Genomic DNA, 24,501 nt, shown 5'->3' with positions numbered 1-24,501 from the left:
CGGGCCTGACGTCATCGTGTGAAGTTATTCCACTTCTCTGCAGCAGGCTGTGCAGGAAGGAACTGAGGCCCATGAGACTTGGGTTCCTTAGTGTGATATGGTTTATGAAGTGACAGCTAGAAAGAGGCAAGACTCAAGTGTTAGGAGCTGCAGAGGTGGCTCAGTGGCTGCAAACACCTGCTACTCCTCAGAGGACCTGAGTTCAGTTCTCGGTACCCATGCCTGGCAGCTCACAACTGCTTGTAACCTAGTTTCATGGGATCCAGTACTCCTCTCTCTGGTCCCCCGGGGCACTCACACAGACACACATGCATGTAAATAATTAAAATGGGTTCAGTGTAAAAATGTCCCTCCAGCCACTCTTCACTCTTAAACACCAGTTGGAAGATCATAGTGAATTGCTGTGGGGCCCCAGAAGCCACAGCTTGGATCTGCAGAAGACAGTCCATGTTAGTCATCTGCTATGCTGATAACAGGACAAGGCTTTAGCCAGCTTTATTTCAGATCATGTCCCACTAGCATCTGTTAGGAGGGATTGGGCCCATCCTTCAGGGTGGGCATCTGGGCCAGGACAGCTTACGTGGCCAGACTGCTCATTCGGGGTCCATTCATCCATTGGTGATGCCCAGGAGGGCCCAGTTCAGCCCAGGTGCACTCCGTCTGAACTGTCAGAGCATCAGAGCCAGGATCAATGCTAAATCCACACACGGTCACCACTGGGCTGCACTTGCCTGCAGTGGGAGTGTCAGTGTGGAACAGTCCCTTCCGTCCATCCTTCAAGTGGTCCTGCCATCATACACGGGGTCGTTTCCGTTGTTAGACAGAGGTGGGTGGGGCTTCTGGACATCCCTGGTAAGCTGTACCACAAAGCTTAGCTTTCATAAAGGGAGAGGAAGGCTCTACTCTTTCAGTAAAATGGGTCACTTCTTCTGAGGTGGCTCTACAGGGTTAGACACCATGTACATCAGGGTGGACATCTTACGCTTGCAGCATTGCCACCTAGTCCCAGGGTAGGGCCAGAGGCAGCAGCAAGTCAGGGACGGGATAGATTACTCGAAGCACTTTAAGATGCGCTCTCCGATGCCAACAAAGTAGACGCCCTGGGCAATCCCAAAGAGAGGGGCTATGACCAGGGCACGGCAGCCTGCGCCCTTCATGAAGGCTGCCGCTCCCTCCTGTGTCCAGAGTTTCCTGTGAAGAAAGGAGAGCCTTGGTAGTTGAGGAGCCAAGAGCACATTCACTCGTGACTTCTCCAAGCTTTATTTGGTTTTTGTTGTTGGCTTTGGGGAGATATTGAGTTGTAGCCCAGGCTGGCACTACGCTGCCCTCAATTTCATGATTATAGTAGTATATATATGAGAGAGGATTATAGTATTACAAATGAGCCATCCAGCCCACAGCATCTCCACACCTCCTTTGAGGCAAGATCTCACTGTAGTTTAGGCTGAACAGTGGTCTCCTACCTTCACCTCTCAAGTGCCAAGCTAAACACTAGAGCCATTAAAGCCCACTTGGCCAAGTACTCACCTTCAGTATGGAGGACTGCAGTGTGAGAGAGGGAGAGCCTTAGAAATTGCAGATTGCCTGCAACCCGGTGAGGGGAGTGAGGCAAAGAAGAATCAGAAAGCTCCCAATGCTGCATTCTTTGAGAAGTAGGGGACCATGTTCCAAAGCAACCCCAAACCCTGCCATGAGCTGTGTCTTGAGCTGGGTGGCGTCTGGGGTGCTGGGCTCACCTGGCACAGTCAGCGACTCCACTGTACGTGTCCTCACCCAGGCCTTTCTTGAGGGTCTGGATTCGAGTCTTCAGAACTGAACAAAGCAGAAGTTAGGACAAGTAAGAAACACCCAAGTTTGTCTTTCTGCACACCAAGTGCCTTTCCCTGTGGGCACAGGCCCTGTGAGGCGGTTCTGTGGTTGTGAGGTGAGCAGCCTTCTTCCTTGGCCTCCTCGCTAGTGGGAGAGCTGCTGCTGCTTGCCTGTGAGGGGGCTGGGTGAGCACACGGGAGCATTTCCTCACAGTTCCCCCACTGTCTTGGCTGTGACAGCCAAGACTCCGAACTACTGGAAAGAAAAAGTAAAGCCTCTGGAAGGTAAGGGCCTACAGGTGACAAGGAACAGTGAGGACACAGCCTTCTGTGAGGGCCTTTGGTGAGTTCAGTTTAGGCTGAACACCAAGATTGGAGCTTTGTCCATAGGCCGTGTGAACCCGATTCATAAAGCAGGATGACCCCTAAACTCCACACCTACCGTCCAGAGGGGTGACAGCTACTGCGGCCACAGAACCTGCTGCGCAGCCTGCCACGAAGGAGTGCGTGAAGGGGGCCTTGCCCGTGCGCTCGCTGACCCCAAGCTGGTTCAGGTTTGCAAACAAAGGGAAATAGATGACGGAGAAGGGAATGTCTCTGCAGGGGAGAAAGACCACACTCGGGGTGCCCCTCTCAGCAGCTTCCCCAGGAGTCCTGGGGTGTAGCAGATGGGAGAAACACCGCCATTCCGAAGGAAGTCCCTCCCCTCCTGCCCCCGCCCCCAACACCTGGAGCCTGCAGAACCAGCTGTAGTTACAAAGGGAAGCAATTTGGTACGATGAGTAAGATGCGCAGGTCTTAGGGGCATTGGGGTCCAGGCTCAAGAACTGGGGCTCACCTGAGGAGAGTGGCACCCAGGCCCCTGTAGAGACCGGACAGGCCCTGAGTGCGGAGCAGCTCCCTGGCAATGAGGGTGGCCGAGGGGCGCCTGTGCGTGGAAGCCGAGCCAGTGCAGTAGGGCCGAGAGGTGGGCGTGGCTGAGGCAGAGCGCTGATGACAGACAGCTGGAGAGGAAAGGCGGCCACATCTGCACCAAGCGCAGCCAGTGCCCAGGGTGTCCCAGTGCATGGTGACACCTCAATTAGACTCCACCCAGTCTGATTGAAACCCTTTGATGAGCTGGGCGCGGGCATAGGCACAGTGGGCTTCCTGAAGCCACGGAAGCTGCTCTATCCTAGTCTGGAACTTGGCTGGACTGCAGCACAAGTGTGCACAGCAGAGGGGATTAGTGGTATATTAGCTTCTTTAACCAGGCATGGGGAAAGGCCTCCTGTCTCTTCCCTCAAGGGCTTAATCCTTGTATGTGTGGCACTGTCAGCAGTCTGGTTCTGTTTTTCTTTTCTTTTCTTTCTTTTTTAAAAAAGATTTTTAAAGATGTAAAGATTTTATTATATATACAGTATTCTGCCTGCACGTATGCCTGCATGCCAGAAGATCTCACCAGATCTCATTATAGATGGTTGTGAGCCACCATGTGGTTGCTGGGACTTGAACTCAGGACCTCTTGAAGAGCAGCCAGTGCTCTTAACCTCTGAGTCATCTCTCCAGGCCCCTGGTTCTGTTTTTCCATATTTGAAATTTAAAACATATTTATTAGTTTATGTGTATGTGCTTTTCCTGCACGTGTCTGCACCTAATGTATGCATTGCCCAAGGGGGCCAGAAGACAGCATTAGACCCTCTGGATCTGGTGCCAGAGATGGTGGTGAGCTGCTGTGTGCTGGAATGCAACTCCAGTTCTCTGGAAGGACAGCAAACGCTCTTAGTTTTTGTTTTGTTTTCTGAGACAGGGTTTCTCTGTGCAGCCTTGGCTGTCCTGGACTCTCTTTGTAGACCAGGCTGGCTTCAAACTCACATCGATCCGCCTACCTCTGCCTCCTAAATGCTGGGATTAAAGGCATGGGCCACCACGCCCGGCCAGCAAGTGCTTTTAATCACCGAACCATCTCACCAGCACCCTAGCACCTCCCCCCCCCCTTTTATTTTTTGAGACAGGGTTTCTGTGTATCCAGCTGTCCTGGACTTGCTTTGTAGACCAGGCTGGCTTTGAACTCACAGAGATCTGCCTGCCAAGTGTTGGGATTAAAGGCATGCACCACCACACCCAGCATAAGCTCCATTTTTTAAAAGCTTCAGAAATCCAGCCTGAGCATCAAGGTGTTAGCGTGGATGTTTGAGGTGTGCTCACAGCCTCTAGAACCTTGGGCTGGAGCTGAAAGAGTTAAAGGCACACCATAAAACATTGTTGACCTGGCAGCTGAGGGCCTGGCAGCTGGCTGATGTCATGAATGGAAATGTGCCTCACCTAAGCGGCCAGCATCCTGCAGCTGAATCTTGAGCATCTCCATGGGACAGGTAACCACCACCTGGCATACTCCAGCCCCACACCCAGCCAGCATCTCCATCTTCAGGTTTCGCTGCGTCCTGTGGGACCCGGAGGAAGGTCCTTAGTCTCAGGCCAGCCCTGCCCCGACTCTGCCCATCCACCCTCCTTGGCGGTTGGAACTCTTTGTTTTTGTTGCTTTAAGACAGGCTTTCTCTCATAGCCCTGGCTGTTCTGGAACTCACTCTGTAGACCAGGCTAGCCTCAAACTCACAGAGATCCTTCTGCCTCTGCCTTCTACTAGGATTAAAGGTGGGCACCACTATGCCTGGCTCTCCTTTTTGTTTCTTTGACACTTTCTGTAAACCAAGCTGTCTTCGGTTTTGCTACAGTCCTGCTTCTGTCTCCTACAGATAGTGTCACTGCACACAGCTCAGATAGATTACAGGGAGGCAGCAGCTACATCTGAGCTGAAATCAGGAACCATGGGAGACCGGTGTTCTTGCTCCAGCCTCTGAAATGCCATCCCTGGGACAAGTGGGGACACAGAAGAGAGGTTTTGAGAACTGATGTTTAACATTTGTCAGCTTGGCCGGGTGATGGTGGCGCATGCCTTTAATTCTAGTGCTCAGGGAGGCAGAGGCAGGAGGATCTCTGTGAGTTCAAGGTCAGCTTGGTCTACAGAGCAAGTCCAGGACAGCCAGGGCTCTGTTTTTTGTTTTGTTTTGTTTTGTTTTTTTGAGACAGGGTTTCTCTGTGTAACAGCTCTGGCTGTCCTGGAACTTGCTCTGTAGACCAGGCTGGCCTCGAACTCACAGAGATCCACCTGCTTCTGCCTCCCAAGTGCTAGGATTAAAGGCGTGTGCCACCACCGACCAGCTTCAGCCAGGGCTCTGTAACACAGAGAAATCCTGCCTTGAAAAACAATGAAAAAACATCAGTTTGTTGAGTGTGGCCACTCAAGGCTGTGATTTTGAGCACTGAGGAGGTAGAGGCTGGACAATCATTGTAAGTTCCAGGCCAGGCAGATCTAAGTAGGGAGATCCTGTCTCAAAAAATGTATCTGTATATATATTCTATATGTTCTGTATTCTCTCTCTCTCTCTCCCTCCCTCTCCCTCTCTCTCTGGTTTTTCAAGACAGGGTTCCTCTGTGTAGCCTTGGCTGTCCTGGACTCACTTTGTAGACAAGGCTGGCCTGCCTCAAAATCACAGTGATCCGCCAGCCTCTGCCTCCCCAAGCACCCGGCTTCTGTATTTCCTCTTGAATATACTGTTTCTCTCCTCCACATTACACTGGCTCACCCTCTCTCCCTTCACTTGCTATGTGTCAAAACACAGTGACCTCAGCCACATGTGCACACATATTCATATAGATGCATACAGGTAAACTGAGGCATGTTTGCAATCCTTGGCACCCAAAGGACAGACATAATGAAGGGTCCATGTGCCGTCATCACCTGTCCTTACCCATCTTGCATGAGCAGCTGCCGCAAGAAGTCGTTGGCTGCCAGCTTGATTGCCTTCTCTGGAGTGACCAGGGTGAGGTTCACTGCAGCCCCTGGGGGTGAGAAATGAAGAGGAGGTGCTAGGCTGCTGCAGAAGTGACCAGCCCCAGAGTCTGCCACTGATGGGAAGGCAAAGCTCTGGGGTGAACGAGTCTGGGGAAGCCAGGCAAGGGGGCACAGTCTACCTTACTGAAAGACAGATAAATTCACATTCCTTCTCCCTAGCACATTTTCCTCTTTGTTTGTTTATTTTGGTTTTTAGAGAGACAAGGTTTCTCTGTGTAGCCTTGGCTTTTCGAGACAGGGTTTCTCTGTGTAGCCTTAGCTGTCCTGGTCTTGCTTTGTAGACCAGGCTGGCCTCAAACTCACAGTGATCTGCCTGCCTCTGCCTCCTGATGCTGGGATGAAAGGTGTGCTATACCTGCCTTTCTTTTTTCTTTCTTTTTTTCTTCTTTCTTCTTTTTTCTTTCTTCTTCTTTTCTTTTCTTCTTTCTTTCTTTCTTTCTTTCTTTCTTTCTTTCTTTCTTTCTTTCTTTTTCTGAGACAGGGGTTCTCTTTTAGTTCTAGCTGTGCTGTCCTAGACTTGCTTTGCAGACCAGGCTGGCCTCAAACTCACAGAGATCCTCCTGCCTCTGCCTCCCAAGTGCACCATCATGCCTGGCTCCTATATTTTCTTTATAAGATTTTATTTTGCCAGTCATAGTGGCAAACCCCTGTAATCCCAGCACTCGGGAGGCAGAGGCAGGGGGATCTCTGTGAGTTCAAGGCCAGCCTGATTTACAAACTGAGTCTAGGACAGCCATAGCTACACAGAGAAACCCTGTCTCAAAAAACAAAAACCAAAACCCTACCAACAACAACAACAACAAAAGAATTACAAATGGCTGTGAGCTGCCATTTGGGAGTTTTATGAATTGAACCCAGGACCTCTGGAAGGAGCACCCAGTGCTCTAAGCTGTGCCATCTTTCCAGCCCTGAAGATTTTATTTGCATGGTGTGTGTGACCATGCCTGACTGCTAACCCAGCTCTCCAGTCCCGTTCTCCTCCTTAAACTCCCATTTTCTTTATGGGTGTGCGTGTCCCATTACCAAGAAGTCCTCTAGTTTTGTCTGTTTTGTTGTTGTTCCCTTTTTGGCTTGTTTGAGACAGGGTCACATGTAGCTGGACACGAACTCCCTTGGTGACTGTCCTTGAACTCTTGGTCCCCCTGGCTCCCAAATGCTGGGACCACAGGTGCAAGCCGCAGTACCTGGCGGAGTTTCCCGCCGCCTCCTTTTTTTATGGGAACTGAGTGATTCACACAAGTTTTTGTCCTAGTTCTCTGGGGTCCAGCTCTTTCCATTTCCCGAGGCCTCATGATAGATGTGGAAGCTGCAGGCAGCAGCATGTGGTCCTGTGGTTCTGAACTCACAGCTCTGGTGTGGGGGTCATTCAGGGAGAATAAGGGGGGGCAGGCAGAGGAAGGCTGGGGACACTTGCTTTTAACACAGCACAACCAGCACCTTGCAGGAAGCCTTAGCTAGAAACAGCTGCCTCTACAGTGAAGGCTCTTGAAAGCTGGAATAGTCCAGAGCAGTACCCTGGGTGGAGTGAACACCGATACCTCTGTGCTACAAGCTCACGAGGCGGGGATTGTTTGCCTTGACAGAGGAGCCTGAACTCTGGGAGTTCAGAAGCCCACCTCGGTACATGCCCAGGAAGCCCTCAGCACGTGCGGTCTTCATCAGGCAATCCGTCCTAGAAGCAGAGGCCGCAAAGGACATTAGTAATGACGAAAAGCAGCTCCTGGGCACACTTCAGTTGTCCTTGCCCCCCAGATCCCTCCCTGGAGAAGCAAGCAAACCCTCAGGGCCTCCCCCAGGGCCCCCCGCCGTCACTTCCCCCCAGTACCTACATTCCTTTATACACATCTTTCCCCTGCTGGTTCTGCAGTCGGGTCTTGGCAAGGTCAATGGGAAACACGCAGGTCACCCCCACGAGTCCTGCCACACCTCCATTGATGAGTTTTGCGGTGATGCTAGGCCACGGGAGGGAGAAAAAGAGAAGTGGGGCGAGAGAGGGTTGTTGGCCACAGGCAGCTGGGGTAGGGGACATGAGGGCAGGAGCATGCAGAGAAAACCAGGAATGAGCCAGAGTGCCCCTCCTCAAGATCCTTCCACCCAGCGTCAGTCCCTGTCCCTCCTTCCACTCAGGCTAGGACGCTCTTCCCAGGAAGCCCATAGTGAAGGGTTCACCGAGCGAAGATGCCGCAGGCCTGCTGGGAAGGGAGCCCACCAGGGAGTTGGCAGGCCTTAGCTTGGCCTTCGAAGATGTCCTCTAGAGCTGCTCTGGTTGGCTCTCCAGCCTCTCACCCTTGGAGGCCTGTGAGGAAGTTTTCAAACAAGTTCCAACTCTCTTTCCCGCTAGAATGTCAAGAGAATGCGGTGCAAAGGTCGTTTGGCTAGGTTGTGGGCGTGGGCAAGTATTCTAGTTCTCTGAAACATCAGCTCCCTCATCTAAGGGGTTGTGTGAGGACCAAATGAACATCAGGTAAATGATAGCTATTGTTCAGAATAAGACACCCGGGGCTGGAGAGGTGGCTCGGTGGCTAAGAGCACTGTCTACTCTTCCAGAGGACCCAGGTTCAACTCCCAGTACCCACATGGCAGCTCACAGCTGTCTGTAATTCCAAGAGCTGACACTCTCTCTCACACACATACATGCAGGCAAAACACCAATGCGCATAAAATAATAATTAATTCAAAAAAAAAAAAAAAAAAAGACAACCTCTGAGCTAGAGAGATGGCTCATTGGTTAAGAGCAATTTGCTGCCTTTGCAGAGAGCCCAGGCTGGATTTCCAGCACCCACACAGCAGTTCACAGCCATGTGTAACTCCAATTCCAACAGGCCTGCCATCTGTTTCTGATCTCTGTAGGCACCAGGCATGTATATACACTATGCAGGCAAAACATTCACATACATAGAATAAGCCTTAAAAAAAAATCTTTAAAAGATAAAATGCCCTGACTCTGAGCTTGTGTGTCCTTAGCAAGAGATAACCAGGACTGATAAACTGTGTATCATCTACCCTAATGCCCGTTTTAGGCAGCATGGCTCATTTTCCTGGTCAAGGATAGGAGTCTGGGAGTAGAGAAAAAAGCTTCCTCAGACTCCTTGGAAAATAGTAAAACGTTCCTATCTTTTAGGCTAGAGGCAGGCATGAGGAAAATTATTTTGTTGTTTTTCAAGATAGGGTTTATCTGTGTAGCTTTGGCTGTCCTGGATTTACTCTGTAGACCAGGCTGGCCTCGAACTCACCGCAGTCTGCCTGCCTCTGCGTGCGCCACCACACCTGGCTAGAGGAAAATATTTTGGGAGCGACAGTTTCTCTACAAAGGAACCTAAGAAAGAAAGAAAATGGCAACAAAGAGCCTCATGGCTTAAACTTCCCAACAGAGAGGTGTCAAAATAACTAGGAAAAAACTGCAGGGGTGGGAGTTTTGAGAGGATCTCTTGTAGCTAAGGCTGGCCTTAGACCAAGGCCTTGAGCCTCTCCCCTGCCCTGGGACAAAGGCACAGACCATCAGCTCAACTTAGAGCGTGGGCCTGCTTGTTCATTTGGGGCAATGGGTCTCATTAGTTCTTCTTGGCCGGTACCATGGCAACCCTTCTTTAAACCAGCTGTCCCCCTCGGCTTACCTCAGGTCCTGGCTGGACATCCTGTAGTCGGTGAAGCACGGCAGCTCCCGGGACACTGGCTGTGCGCTCCTCACAGGCAGCTGCTGTGGAAGCCAGTGGAGAGCAAAGAGTGTGTCTATGTCCTTGACTCTAGCCCTCTGTAGAGCTGACAGGACACGGGACTTGTCATGCCCCGGCATGTTCCATGTCCTTTTTTCCTATATCTTTCCGGAATGTGGATCCAGACAGAAATTCTTGTTTGGACTTTGATCAGAAAAGAAAAGGGGCCAGGCCTGGTGGCCCATGCCCGGTCTACAAAGCGAGTCTAGGGAGAGCCAAGGTTACACAGAGAAACCCTGTCTTGAAAAACCAAAAATTAGCCGGGCGGTGGTGGCGCATGCCTTTAATCCCAGCACTCGGGAGGCAGAGGCAGGCAGGTCGCTGTGAGTTCGAGGCCAGCCTGGTCTACAAAGTGAGTCCAGGACAGCCAAGGCTACACAGAGAGACCCTGTCTTGAAAAGAAAGCAAAAAACAACAACAACAACAAAAAAAACCCACCAAAAATTAATTAATTACTTAATTATTGAGGGGGTAGAGAGACAGCTTGGTGGTTAGGAGCACTTGCTCTCTCAGAGGACCCAGGTTCAATTCTCAGCACCTACATGGCAGCTCACAACTGTCTGTAACTCCAATTTAGGAAATCTGACGCAATCTTCTGGCCTCTGCAGGCACTAGGCACCCATGTGGTGCACATACATACATGCAGGCAACGCACGCATGAACGTTAAAATAAATCAATGAGAAAAACAAAACAGCAAAACAAAACAACAACAACAAAAAACCCACAGGAAAGCCCCAAGAGCCCAGAGAGGAACAACTGCTATCCAGAAAACAGCGCCTCCTGCCTATCTTCCCAGCACCTGGAAGCCTGAGGCAGGAGGACCTCATTCATACACTTCAAGCTCAGTAAGAAAACTGCACCAGACAGTAACGATGCCGAGTGATGGAAGAAGTCGCCTGGCTTTGACCTCAGCCCCTACCCCCATCCCCACCTTACATGGAACAGATATGGGGAGCGAGAGGGGCGGATTTACAAGGGAAAAGCTGACTCCAGTGTCAGTGAGGTCTGAGCGGGGGTTTCACTAGACAGGATTTCAGGCAGGGCGCAGGCAGCCATGCAGGTGTGAGGGCCAGGCAGAGCCTCCAGGGGTGGTTATGTGGCTAGTTTGTACCTGGGCCCTGGATTCCCGCCCCCGCCCTCCCTGCCCCTTCCCCCCGCCCGGTGGCCCCCCCCCCCGCCCGCCCGCCTCCCCTTCCCCTGCCTTCCCTCCTACTCCTGACCAAGAAAGAAACAAAAAGCCAGGCCGTGGTGGTGCATGCCTTTAATCCCAGCACTGGGGAGGCAGAGGCAGGTGAATCGCTCTGAATTCGAGGGTAGCCTGGTTTACAAAGCAAGTCCATGATAGTCAAGGCTACACAGAGAAAACCTGTCTCGAAAAAACAAAACGAAAAACAAAACCACCCTGGGTGCTGCCGACTGACCAGGGAGCTGAAGGGTCAGCAAGGCAAAGTCGTAAGTGGAGGTGGGGGCACTGGACAGAGGGTGACTTGATAGACCCATGTCAGCTACCGTGGGCCCTGTGCCAGGCGTTTTGTTTGTAGACAGGGTTTCTCTGTGTAGCCTTGGCTGTCCTGTACTTGCTCTGTAGTCCAGGCTGGTATGGAACTCACAGCAATCCGCTTGCCTCTGCCTCCCAAGTGTTGGGATTAAAGGTGTGTGCTACCATGCACTGCTGTGGCAGGCTTTAATTTTGCTGTTTGACACTGAGGATTGAACTCCGAGCCTTGTTCTATTTTGCTGTTTGACACTGAGGACTGAACTCCGAGCCTTGTTCTATCACTGAGCCCTATTTTACTTATTCTGAGACAGGATCTTGCTAAGCTTGCCCCAGACTGGCCTCCAATTTGTAAAATCCTCCTGCCTCAGCCTCCCCTGTAATTGAGATTCCTGGCCTTAGTGGTAGTAATCCTTGCTTCCAGCGCATACCCAAATGTCAGCTATATTTTTGTACTTGGATGTTGAGATAGTCTGCTGACCTCATTGCATATCTTGCCAAAACTGCAGTTGAATTTATTACTAGCTGAGTGGTGGTGGTGCACACTTTTACTCCCAGCTCTCAGGAGGCGGAGGCACATGGATCTGTGAGTTCCAGACCAGCCTGGTTTACAAAGAGAGTTCCAGAGAAACCCTATAGTGCAAAGTTTTGGTTTATTTATTTTGTTTTTTTCAAGACAGGGCTTTTCTGTATAGCTCTGGCTCTCTGGGAACTAGCTCTGTTGCCCAGGCTGGCCTCGAACTCATAGAGATCCACCTGCCTCTGCCTCCCAAGTGCTGGATTAAAGGCATGAGCCACCACCACACAGCTGTTTTGGTGCCTTTAAAAACTCAGTTATTGGCTGGAGAGATGGCTCAGTGGTTAAGAGCACTGGCTGCTGGGTTCAATTCCCAGCAACCACTTGGAAGCTCATAACTATAACTCTATATCCAGGGATTTGGCATCCTCACACAGACATAGATGCAGGTAAAATACCAATGCACATAAAAATAAATAATTAAAAAAAACCTATTATGTTATGTAAACATGTTTTGTTTTAATCGCAGGGCAGGATATGGGGCTAATTCAGATTGTCCACAGCAGCAAACTGTTTGTCTCATGCAGGCTCTGAGAGAGGCTCTTTGCCAGCTGTAGATAGTTTAATTCTAAGGACTCTGGAAAGGGAATAAATAGCAGAGCCCAGGGAGAAAGGGGGACTCCAAGAAAAAAAAAAAGATTGCTGGTGCTCCCCCCTCTGGCTCCTGGTTGCTTTTTATGCAGTTAGACACAAAGAAGTCAGAGATATCTTGAAACAAAGATTGGACTTGACCCAAGGAACCCTGTGACCCTAACCAGCAGGAAGAAGCTAAGAGACCTACACCTCTCTCCCCACTAACCTTTCTCTCCTACCTGTTGTTGGGGTGTTGGGATTGGGGTGGGCAAAGGACAAAGAGGCATAAGGAACCCTGTCTTGAGAAAGCAAAACAAAACGAAATTATAAGTGTGTTTTATTTATGGTGTGTATGTGCGCCACAGCACACGTGTGGAGGTCAGAAACAACCCTCAGGAGTTGGTTCTCACATTTCACTGTGAGGTTGTTGGGTTTTACGGCAACATCTATTGCCTGTTGAGCCATCCTATCAGACCACAGAATTGCTGCTTTGTTTCACTTACTTAATCTATTTCTTGTTTTTTCTTTTGAGACAGGATTTGTGTACCCCTGGTTGTCCTGGAACTCACTCTGTAAACAAGGCTGGCCTAGAATTTGGAGGTTTGCCTCTGCATCCCAAGTGCTGGGACTAAAGGCATGTACCCCCACTGCCCAGCTTATTTTGGTTGGAGACAAGGTTAGCACTGGCTGTCCTGGAAATCACTCTGTAGACCAGGCTGGTCTCAAACTCAAGAGATCTGCCTGCCTCTGCCTTCCAAGTGCTGGGATAAAAGGCATGTTCCTCCATACCCCACTTTGCTTCTATTTCTTTTTGAGACAGTCTCATTCTGTATCCCAGGTTAGCCTATAACTATGTAGCCCACACTAGCCTCCAACTTGTGGCAATCCTCTTTTTTCAGTCTTCTAAATCCTGGGAACACAGGCCTGTGTGATCACAACTGGTTTTATGCAGGGCTGAAAACTAAACCCAGAGTTTAAGGCTTGTTAGGAAAATACTAGTAACTGAGATAAATTCCCAGCCCACCTGCGCTCTCGTGCCCGTGTATTTTGTCCACATTAGTTTTGTATTATATATCTGGTGCCAGAGGAGGCCACAAGAGGGTGTCATTCTCTGAGAATGGGTTTATAGTTGTTAACTGAACCTGGATCCTCTGGATGAGCAGCCAGGGCTCTTAATTCTTAACTGCTGAGCCATTTCGTCAGCCCCTGCTTTTTGGTATCTCTAATCAAAAGTTTAATACTGAAAGTCAGCAATGGGATAGGCAATTTGCAACACCACCTTAACTCCCACCCGGCCTGGAGTGTGACAGACAGGTCTAGGCTATGGAGTCCTCATCCTGGCCAGGAGCTGATCCCACCACCTCTTAAAGCTCAAACCTTTTCCTTTTTCTAAAAGCCAGAATGTTGGGATCCTTGGTGGCAAAACGTCATATTAAAGTGCCAGTCATTCTTTGAGATGGCAAGTTGTCATGAAGCAAACAAAAACAGAACAAATACAGGAGACTTTGGAAACAGAACGGAATCTTTCTCTATGAAGTTGGAGTAAAGGAAACATTCCTGGCGTTTCTGGAGCAAAATCAGATGTCAGAAGCCAGTGTTCCCTGGCAGTAGGAATGGGCATGTTTGAGATAAGTCAGAGAACAAAGGGGCGTTTCTGGAGCAAAATCAGATGTCAGAAGCCAGTGTTCCCTGGCAGTAGGAATGGGCATGTTTGAGATAAGTCAGAGAACAAAGGACCACACTGAGCCTGGGTATCCCACAGTGATTCTGCAGCTTTTACTGGCAAGTGCTTTTCTCACCCTGTAAATCCTAGCCACGGACACTCTTTAGCAAACTCAAGCATTCAAAGACCCCGGTACGACCCGATTCCTGCCGTACAGAACTCAATCTGTGAACCAATGGATAATAGCCTTTTTTTTTTTTTTTTTTTTTTTTTTTAAACTAGTGTGTATATGTGCTTGGCTGTTTTTGTTTTTGCTTTTAGACAGGGTTTCTCTGTGTGTAGCCTTGGCTGTCCTGGACTCACTTTGTGACCAGGCTGGGCTTGAACTCAGAGACCCACCTACCTCTGCCTCCCGAGTGCTGGGATTAAAGGAATGTATTACCACTGCCCGACTATGTGCTTATTTGTATGTGCACCTCCAGACCATGGACTCTACAACAGGAGGTTGGGCCCTGGAGCTAGATACAGAGGGTAAACTACTTGATGTGGATGCTAGAAACCGAACCCATGTCCTTTCCAAAAGCAACGAGACTCTTTAACATTGGTCCTTCTCTTCTGTACCATGAAAAAATTTTTAATTACTTTTTAAGTGTTTTGTTGTTTGTTTTTTGAGATAGGGTTTCTCTGTATAGCCTTGGCTGTCCTGGACTCACTTTGTAGACCCGCCAGCCTCTGCCTCCCGGATGCTGGGATTACAGGCATGTGCCACCATACCCAGCCTTTTTTAAGGGCTTTAAAGGAATCTTATCAGGAAAACCCTAAAGTTGACAACAGGGCCCACACTACCAAGTCCTTTAGGCAACCTGCCGAATGGCTGCATTGTGATGGTCAGCGTTCCAGGAGGCTGGGCTGTAGCTGGTTGACAAAGTCAGATCCCTTTACCTTCAGGGAATATAGGTTTTCCTGGTTCCAACTTTGAAAGGACATGGCTGGCAGTGGCTTTAGTGGGAATGCAGGGACCTCCAGGGCAGGAGTCCTTCCTGTCAGGTTAGCCCTGAACACTAGGGAGGAGTTCCAGTCACTTGGGCAGTGTTTGCCTCATTCCGACCAGGGACTACTAATGACCATCCCAGGCTCCTTATAATGAACAGCTCACTCTCTTTTAGCTAGCTTCCTCAGGTCAGTAGGCAGCATTTTAACAAACACTTCGGGTGATAAGTGGCTAGTGTTGAAGAGGGTCAGTTGAGGAAGGGCACTGTGGAAGCAGCACAGATCAAAGGCAGCAGGCAGAGTGGGGCTGCTCCCTCCCCCGGCTGCTCAGGCTCACTAGTGTGGGAGTAAGGCTGCAAAGGGCCAGCCAGATGTGGAGAGCTGTGGTAGGCAGGTATAGCCCGCTCCCCAGAAGTACCTCTTCTGTGACCGTGTAGACAGTGAACTCTTTGAAGAGGAAAGCACCATGTGGCATAAAGATAGTTATTCTGGAAGAACTGGACAGAGGTCTTAGGAGAGCTTCACAGTGGTGGGATACAGAGACTGGGGTGGCAGAGGCAGGAAGAATGAGAGCTGAATAAATGTGGCGACCACTCAGGGCTAAGGCTTGACCCTAAGGTACTGGAGGATGAGGAAGACAGCCAGGAAAGGAAGCTGCCTACAGAGGAGGGCAGAGCAGGAGGCTGTTTGGGGTTCACCTCCTGCACCACTGTAGGCCAGAGGGAAGAACATCAGCCTGGCAGGCAGAGCTCCTTCCATGGAGGCGCCATTTTCTAGTGTCCTCTCTGATGCCTGGATTCCTGGAGTGCTTCTGTCACCTGCTGCCACTGAACTCTCCCAGCCCACTGGGTGAACAGGGCGGTGGCTTAAGATGAGCCAGAGTCAGGAGCAAATAGGTCTGGACACAGAGCTGTCTGTCCTCCTCCCCACAATCAGAGTTGAGCCCACCAGCAACCATCCCCCTCACTTCTCTTAAGAGCTACTTGTCAGTCTGCAGGGAGGGCAGATTAGTTTGGGTTTTTTGTTTGTTTGTTTGTTTTAAAGACTGGGTTTCACTATGTAGACCTGGCTGGCCTTGAACTCGGAGCTCAGCCTGCCTTTGCCTCCTAAGTGCTGGGATACCTTTTCTATCTATCTATCTTGTTTTCTTGAGACAGGGTTTCTGTGTAGCCTTGGCAGTCTGGACTCGCTTTGTAGACCAGGCTGGCCTCAAAATCACAGCTTTTCACCTGCCTCTGCCTCCTAAGTGCTGGGATTGAAGGTGTGCACCACCATGTTCGGCTGCTGTTTATTTTTAAAGTTGTAAGCAATTTTAAAAAGAAGTTAACTCAGGAAGCAGCATTCCACCCACTGCTGCAGATGCATGTGCTAGGCAAGTGCTCTCTCTACTGAGAAATCCTGGGAGCTCTCATTGTTCCTCAGGCTGGCTTTGATCTTAATCTGTGACCTAGGCACACCACCACCTTGTACTTTTGGTTCCCCCGTCTCAGTCTCCAGAATGGCTAGGATTAGAGTCTTGTCACAAGTGCTGCTTGAAAAGTGTAAGCGACATGAATGAGGCTGCTGCCCCAGATCAGGAGGTGGTAACCCAGAATGCCAGGCCTCAGCTAACACTTGGCAATCGTTTGTTTTATGTTTCAGGATCAATGCTAGCTAAAGAAGGGGGTAAGGGGAAGCCGGGCGTGGTAGCACACACCTTTAATCCCTGCACTCTCGGGAGGCAGAGGCAGACGGATCTCTGTGAGTTCAAGGCCAGCTTGGTCTACACAGCGAGTCCAGGACAGCCAAGGCTATACAGAGAAACCATGTCTTGAAACACAGAAGAATAAGGAGGAGGAGGAGGAGGTTTATGTTTCGTTATTTAAGTTTCTTAATAAAATTTAAAGAGCTAAGAGATTGTTTAGTGGTTAAAAACCTAGCACTTACTGGGTGAGGTGGTACATTCCTTTAATCCCAGAACTTGGGAGGCAGAAGCAGGCAGATCTCTGTGAGTTTGAGGCCAGCCTGGTCTACAAAGAGTTTTCCAGGACAGCCAGGGATGTTACACAGAAAAACCCTGTCTCAAAAACCAAACAAAAAATCCAAAACCAAACAACAACCAAAACCCAGCACTCACACGGTGGCTCACAACCACTTGTAATGCTAGTTCCAGGGATCTGTCACTTTCTTCTGGCACCAGACAATGCATGTGTTGCACAGACCTACGTGCAGCTCAACATTCATAAACAAAAAATTTTAAAGTGTCTGATGTATATGTGGAGGTCAGAGGTCAACTTTTTAGAGCTGTTTTTTTCCCCCAAGTTTCTGCAACAAACACCTCTACTCACTGAGCCATCTTGCTGGTCCTGCTTTATCTTGTGATTTAATTCTATTTCTGCACCAATTTGCTCCAATTGTAAAACTGCCAAGGCAATGGGCCATGAAGGACGAGGAGAAAATCAGCTCCTTCATCATTGATACATACAGACACTATGGTAAGGGTGAGTATGCACCTATTCAAATAAGCATAAGGCACAGAATCCTGTGCCAGTGTCATCACTCGGCGGATTCAGAGTCTGGTCTTCAGCCTTCCAGCCCAGGTTCACCCTCCAGGACAGGAGCACTCTGGCGATCTCAGCCTGCCACCTATGTACTTGCTGTCTGACAGACTGATGCTTAGGACAGGTTCCTGCCTCCCTTCTTTCTCTGCTTTCCCTCCATCAGCTCAGGCCAGCTCTTCAGAGGGTAAGCCTTGTACATGCTGGTTTTATGCCCAGAACGCATTCTGCTCAGATTGCCAATACATTTGTTGTTTGGGAATCAGAGTGCTGTTTAAACCAATGTCACTTCCTCTCAGAAGTGTGTCTGTGTCTTAAAGACAGGGTCTATGTAGCCCTAGCTGTCTCAGAACTTGCTATGTAGACCAAGCTGGCCTTGAACTCAGAGAGATCCTCTTGCCTCTTCGGCCTAGCTTTTCCTTTCCTTTCTTTCCCAAGTGCTGGGATTAAAGGTGTGTGCCACCATTGCCCTGTGAGTTTGCTTTTCTTTTTGTTTAGTTTTGAGACAGGGTTTTTCTGTATAGTGGTGGCTGTCCTGGACTCACTTTGTAGACCAGGGTGGCCTTGAACTTACAGTTACTGGTCTGCCTACCTCTGCCTCCCAAGTGCTAGGATTAAAGGTGTGTACTACTACACCTGGCCTAAAATGTGCTGCCAACCTTAGTTGGGCCCTTTTATTTTTTAAGTAACTTGTTTTTATTTTATGTGCATTGGTATTTTGCCTGCACGTATGTCTGTGGGAGGGTGTCAGATATTGGAGTGACAGACAGTTGTGAGCTGCCATGTAGGTTCTGGGAATTGAACTCAGGTCTTTGGAAAAGCAGTCATTGCTCTTAACTACTGAGCTCTCTCTCCTGGGCCCACTTTTGCTTTTAAGATAGGTTTTCACTTTGTAGCACAGGCTACAAATTGGAAACTGAGTTTCAACACTTGCTGCACTGTTACTGACTTATATTCTTATCCAAATAAGAAGTTAATTCAGAGTTAAGATCACTTAAGGGTTATATCTAGACCCATGAAGGCAACCACTGCCTTTGACTGGCAGTTGATGTTAGTGTAAGACAGACCGCCTTCTTGAGCTGCTTTCACACTTTAAGGAGCTGGCTCAAGGGTCTCAGCATTGAGAACCAGGGCTGATTCTTCCTACTAGCAGAGCACATGGGTCTCCCAACTACCAGAGTGGCCATTAACCGTCTTGACTCACTACCCAGAAGTACCCCACTTCCTAGGATGCTCCTGGGATGCCGGACACGTCCTCTTTCCCCTGCTTTCAGTGGATGCCATGGAAAGCCCTGTCCCCAGGCTTCCTTGCCACCTCTCCCTACCATGCATGACATGGACAGACAAGTCTTACCTCCTTCCGGGAAGGACCTTCGTTCTGCCGCCTCTGGAGTAAAGGACAGAGGCTGTGTTTCCAGTGAATTGTGGGCAGAGCTGGCTAACAAAGCTGTCTCCAGGAGCTTTGTCCTTGGGGCTTATCTGAGTGTAGTCCCTCCCTCCTTGTCCCTGCTGCAGCTCTCATGTAGGCAGCGGTGCCAAACAGGCAGTCATGAAGTCCTCCTTCCCTGCAGTCCTAGCCTCACTACATTGCACTTGACAGTCTAGGTCTGGATCACACTCCACAGAGGCCACACACCTGGCCAGAGCTGCCCCCTTACCTGGTTGCTAGTAGGGTGCTGGAAACACAGCTGAAAAGCCAATTGATGAGGGCAGCTGCAGGGCAGGGTAACTGGGTGAATGGGGACTCCCCATCATTTAGATGTCAGGAAGATGGGCAAGTAGTAATCACCACAATGCCTACACTTCTGCAAGACCTAAGCAGCCATTTCTGTGAATACTCAACTGCCTTGTCAGTGAGCTGAATACACTGGGCAGGCGGCAAGTGTGAGGAAGGGGTCAGCACGGGAGCTAGGTCAGCGCTCTGGCTGTTGGCCTGAACATAACAGCACCTGCAAGGGTCATTCATTCTACATGTGCTGTGATTGCTCACACATGCTTCCTGGTTGCATGCGCTTTTTGCTTTCTGAGATAGGGTTTCAATGTGTAGCCTGGTTGGCTTGGAAACCCACTATGTAGACCAAGCTGGTCTCAAACTCACAATCCTGTAGATCTCTGTGAGTTTGAGGCCAGCCTGGTCTACAGAGTGAGTTCTGGACAGCCAAAGCTACACAGAGAAACCCTGTCTCGAAAAAGAGAAAACCAAACCCCAAAACAAAAAAGTCACCATCAAACAAAAACCCTCACACTCCCTGCACCTCAACCTTGAGAGTGCTGGAATGACAGGCATGCACTATGCCTACCTAATGATTCCTTCTGCAGGTGTGTAGATGGAACTGCATGTTCTGTATGTACATGCCATGCTGGGCAACTACTCCACTATGAGCTACATACCAGTCTCGTGAACTTTTGTAACTGCAGGTAAATGTTATTGTTGCTCTTGCAAAGAATTGGAACTCAGTTCCTAGCACCCACATGGCAGTTTGCAAGCATCTCTAACTTCCATTTCAGGGAATTCAGAGTCCTCTCTGACCTCTGTGGGCACCAGGGAAGGACACGGCATATACAAAGTAAAAATATTCACACATAAGAGGGGGAGAGGAAGGGGGCAATGGGGGGGGGGGAGAGAGAGAGAGAATGAATATGTGAATATTGAGTATTAGTGTTTTTCACCTGCAATCCTAGGACCTGAAATCTCAACCTTCAAATCCTGGGATTACATAAATTATCATAAATTCGAGGCCAGCTCTTACTACAGAGTGACCCAGTCTCAAAACCAAAACCCAAAGCTTCAAAACAAAATAAGCAGGGAGGGGATGTAGTTTAGTTGGTACTTGCCTAGGATGCATTAAGTCCAACCAATCCCTTGTGGGTAAGTGGCAATCCAGATGTAGAGACAGAAAGAACAGAAGCTCAAGAGTGTATTTGGCTAGCAAGCACATTCTAGACCCCCGTGGGCTTTATGGGACTCTTATCTCAAATCATCAAATAAAAAGAAGCTGGTGTGACATCATAGGCTAGGAAGGAACCATAGGAGCTGAAAGCCAGAGCAGAAGGGAACTTCAGCTCTGGTTTGTAGCAGTTAAAGGTAGAAAGAAGGGTGGGGCGTATGCCTGTAATGCCAGAACTTGGGAGGCAGAGGCAGGCGGAACTCTGAGTTCAAGGCTAACCTGGTCTACAGATCAAGTCCAGAACAGGCAAAGCTACACAGAGAAACCCTGTCTTGACCCCCGCCCCCAAAAAAGGAAGGAAAGAATAAAGAAGGGTGATGGATCTGGAAAAGCACATTAACTTTTTGGTTTTTCGAGACAGGGTTTCTCTGTGTAGCCCTGGAAATCCTGAACTTGCTTTGTAGACCAGGCTGGCCTCAAACTCACAGCCATCCGCCTGCCTCTGCCTCCTGAGTGCGGGGATTAAAGGTGTGCTGTGCGCTACCACTCTTTTAAAACAACTTTCCAGGCATGGTCAATGCCTGCTTGCTTCCAGAATGGTCCTTAAGATTCCAAGCCAGCTAGAAGGCAGTATATTTCATCTCCTCAGGACCAGTGAACCAGTCTGATGATACAGGGATACCCTGATGACACAGTCAAGGTTTCCAACCACTGCTCTGGCTGGTTTACAATCTGGAGTGCATCATAAAAACCAATCTCTTGGGGTTGGGGATTTAGCTCAGTGGTAGAGCGCTTGCCTAGCAAGCACAAGGCCCTGGGTTCGGTCCTCAGCTCTGGAAAAAAAAACAAAACAAAAAACCAATCTCTTTAAGGTGGGCTATCAGGCAGACAGGCAGGTTTTGTAGAGCTCAGAAAACCATTGAGGCAGCCTAGTGCTCGCTTCGGCAGCACATATACTAAAATTGGAACGATACAGAGAAGATTAGCATGGCCCCTGCGCAAGAACGACACACAAATTTGTGAAGCGTTCCATATTTTTGATAACCATTGAGATGTAACAAGAATAAATAAATTAAAAAAAAAAAAAATAGAGGCAGCCTAAACCGGCAGGAGCTTGTTAGCCTGTTGACTAAATCACAGCAGCAGCTGATGGGTTGTCACAGGTAAGCAGGCTGCTAGACAGCACAGGACTACGGTTGGCAGGGCAGTTCTGATGTGTCAGGGCTACTGTTTCAAAACTTGAAGTGCAGAGCAAATGGGAAGCTGAACTGGACAGTGACCCAGGAAAGGAGGGAAGACAGAAGCCAGGTGGTCTGGACTAGGGCGGACAGTAAGAGAGTACCTCGGGCTTGAGAGATGGCTCAGAGGTTAAGAGCACACTGACTGCTTTTCCAGAGGTCCCGAGTTCAATTCCTAGCAACCACATGGTGGCTCACAGACAACTATAATAGGATCTGATGCCCTCTTCTGGCCTGCAGGCATACATACAGGCAGAGCCCTGTATACATAATAACAAATAAAAAATAAGGGAGTACCTCAGCTTTGCTATTTCTTTTTGTTTTGTTTTTAGAGAGACAGGGTTTCTCTGCATAGCCTTGGCACTGGACTCGCTTTGTAGACCAGGTTGGTCTTGAACTCTGAGATATGCCTGCCTCTGCACCCCGAGTGCTGGGGTTTAGGCGTGCACCACCACTGGCCATCCATGCAGTTTTCCTATTTCTTCCCAGGTGTGAAGGACACCTGGTACCATTACTCCTTGCTAAATAGCAGCATGAGCTGGATTCCATAGTTCTTAGGAGAAGGTAGGAAGGTGAGATTCAGCTCAGAAGGGTGTAATGGTCTAGGAACTGAAGTTTAATGCCAGGCCCTTCCTGTAAAACTCAGGCAAGCTGTCCTGCACAGCAGGGGACCAGGAGGCTTCATGGGGTTGATCAAGCAGAATGAGGAAGGAGTTAGAACTTGCATTTTACCCAGTTCTAGGCCGATATGCATTTGTTTACTGCAGGTCTCCGTCTGACAACCACAGCATACCTAGTCTATGCATTGAGGTCTCTCCAAGTCAAATGGCATGAACGTACCAATTACTAAGAGGGAACCAAAACACCCATCACCTTCAACACTGACTAATAAGCACTGTGCATTTCAGCACCTTGCAGGAGGCCAGTTTCCCTCATTCTTAACTCCGGGGAAAGGCAGGTAGTCTCTTCCTTCGTGTTCTGAATAAGCAGGCAGTGCGGGGAAGATGCTGCCTATCAGTCTGCCCTGCACATCAAGTGGTTTCAACAAATTGCACCTAATACATGGGGTGGGGATTCTGTGCTGAGCATGTACAGGCATTTTCTCTTATTTTTAGTGCCCAACAGTACAGTTTAGCAATTTTTTTACATAGGCTTTATACAAAACCTAGAGATGACAACATACAGAAAGATGTGCAAATATCAGGTCCCAGAGCCAATCCCTGAGGATGCCAAGGGCAACTGTACTTACTGACAGCTTGGGTTAAGAGTCACTCCACACCTCAGTTTTTAGTATGCTCCAGGTCAGGCTGTGCTGGAACTTGTCTTTGCTTTCCTATAAAGAATTAACTCCTTCTCATAGTGAAAAGTCTGGATACGGCCTGAGGAACTGGCTTCACTGCTTCAAACGACTCTGCCCAGCTTTCGCTGGCAAGATGAGGGTGACTGGTCCTATGAGTCAGGAATGAGCTGACAGGATTCTAGGAGTAAGCTGTGGTTTTCCACTCCTCAAACGGTCCCAAGGCACCTGAGTTAAAATTCGTGTCATGAAGGCAGAGAGGCAGGGACTCTAGCACACAATAGTTCCATCTGGGCATTTCCCAGCTGCCTTCTTGGCTGCCACTGCACAGTTCATTTTGCACTGAAAGCTTTTGCTAAAACTGCCTCAGGAACTAGAAGAGTGAGCCTTGTAAGCACAAAGAAATCTGAAATAAACACACAAACAATGTCCTTTCAAAAGCTCAAGGAACTGAATCCAGGGCAACAGATTAGCAAGGCCAAGCTACTAAAGCGAAGTCGGGGGTGAGGACAGTGAAGGTGGTCCAGATAGGCTGCTACAGCATGGGTGCTCAGAGCTCAGCCACCTTTGGCTGAGCTGGATTTTCAGCCACCCAGGAGCCACAGCTTTCCTGCTAAAGACACCACTTGCATAACAACCACAGGGCATAGGCCATCCTCCTTCCAGAAGATTCTACCTGGGTATTTTCCAGATTGTTAGGGTGGCTTGTAATGAAGGTGCCATTGTTCTTTCTGAGCAGAACACCAGAGACAAGACAATCTCTGATGAGATGCACCTTCAGTGGGGAGTGGCTCACAGACAGTCTACAGCTTCTTTTCTTCCCTAACTACCTTCTAATTGTGCTTTTTGTTTCTGTTCCAGTTTTAACAAGGAAGCTCACAGCACAGGATGCTACATGTTACCTGCTGGACCAAAAATGTTACCCAGACACAATCCCCAAGAGGCTGAAAAAACTACTCTAGCAAGTTTTCAAGCCAACCTGATTAGCGGGAGACCTTTGTTGTCATTGTGTACAGGACTCAGCACTGCCTGCTTGGTCAGAACGTATGCAGAACAAATGCTTTCTTTGAGATGGGGGTCTCGTGTACCCTAAGCTGGAAGTTATGTAAACAAAAAGACTACGTCTGATCTTCCCACCTGTCTCTGTAGTGCTAAGATTACACATGCACACTTGGCTTTATCTGGAGTTGGAACGTGGGGCCTCACACATGGTATAGACACTATCAACTGATCAACACCAGGTCCTAAGAATTAAGTTTTATTTCTTCTTCGGTTTTTTCAAGACAGGGTTTCTTTGTGTAATAGCCCTGACTGTCCTGGAACTCTCTTTGTAGGCCAGGTTGGCCTTGAACTCTCAGAGATCCACCTGCCTCTGGCTCCCAAGTGCTGGGATTACAGGCGTGCACCACCACCCCCAGCTAAAGATCTGTTTTAATTGATGCGCACGCAGAGTGTTATGCCTGTATATTATGTGCATGGTGGAGGTCAGAACTGGAATTCCAGGCAGCTGTAAGTTGCCCTGCGGGTGCCAGGAGAGAAGCAAGCACTCCTAAGCCCGAGCCATCCCTCCAGGCCCACAGCCAAATTCTTAGCAATCTGGATTTCTTTGTTAAGGAATTCTGTAATATGGAGGACTTGGTGGAGACTATTTAAGTCAGAAGCCCAAATTTCAACCTGTTTAAGGGACAAGAGTACACACAAGGAAGCAGCTCTCAGCACATTAAAGCCAGTGATGCAGCTGGGCTGGAAGCCAGTGTCCACCCTACTCCACAGGCGAACAGAAAAAACCACCAGGGAGAACAGTGTGACCAGCACAATACAGATCT

At 49.1% G+C, this 24,501-nt stretch overlaps 1 protein-coding gene and 1 non-coding gene across 4 annotated transcripts; one reads left to right on the top strand and one right to left on the bottom strand.

Moving 5' to 3' along the window:
- Window positions 1-321: 321 nt before the first annotated feature.
- Slc25a18 (solute carrier family 25 member 18) lies at window positions 322-24,047 on the bottom strand. Of its 3 annotated transcripts, none has more exons than XM_051155273.1 (10): window positions 22,628-24,047; window positions 9,318-9,397; window positions 7,533-7,655; window positions 7,320-7,375; window positions 5,600-5,690; window positions 4,113-4,231; window positions 2,647-2,812; window positions 2,251-2,405; window positions 1,737-1,812; window positions 322-1,191 (listed from the first exon to the last, which is right to left on the bottom strand). In XM_051155273.1, the coding sequence occupies exons 2-10, from the start codon at window positions 9,335-9,337 to the stop codon at window positions 1,050-1,052; spliced, it is 948 nt and encodes a 315-aa protein (XP_051011230.1). In that variant the 5' UTR covers window positions 9,338-9,397; window positions 22,628-24,047; the 3' UTR covers window positions 322-1,049. The 3 variants fall into 3 exon arrangements, with proteins under 3 accessions (XP_051011230.1, XP_051011228.1, XP_051011229.1); XM_051155271.1 differs by having other exon boundaries at window positions 9,318-9,400; window positions 22,628-24,044; XM_051155272.1 differs by lacking the exon at window positions 22,628-24,047 and adding an exon at window positions 18,911-19,396 and having other exon boundaries at window positions 9,318-9,400.
- On the top strand, window positions 21,073-21,179 carry LOC127197812 (U6 spliceosomal RNA). Its single transcript, XR_007831769.1, has one exon. It is a non-coding gene; the product is annotated as a U6 spliceosomal RNA (small nuclear RNA).
- Window positions 24,048-24,501: the final 454 nt, after the last annotated feature.

This window comes from Acomys russatus, chromosome 13 (genome assembly GCF_903995435.1).
Source record: "Acomys russatus chromosome 13, mAcoRus1.1, whole genome shotgun sequence".
Classification (NCBI taxonomy): domain Eukaryota; kingdom Metazoa; phylum Chordata; class Mammalia; order Rodentia; family Muridae; genus Acomys; species Acomys russatus.
The sequence above is the reverse complement of the archived record's forward strand: the minus strand, read 5'-3'. Positions and strand labels throughout refer to the sequence as shown.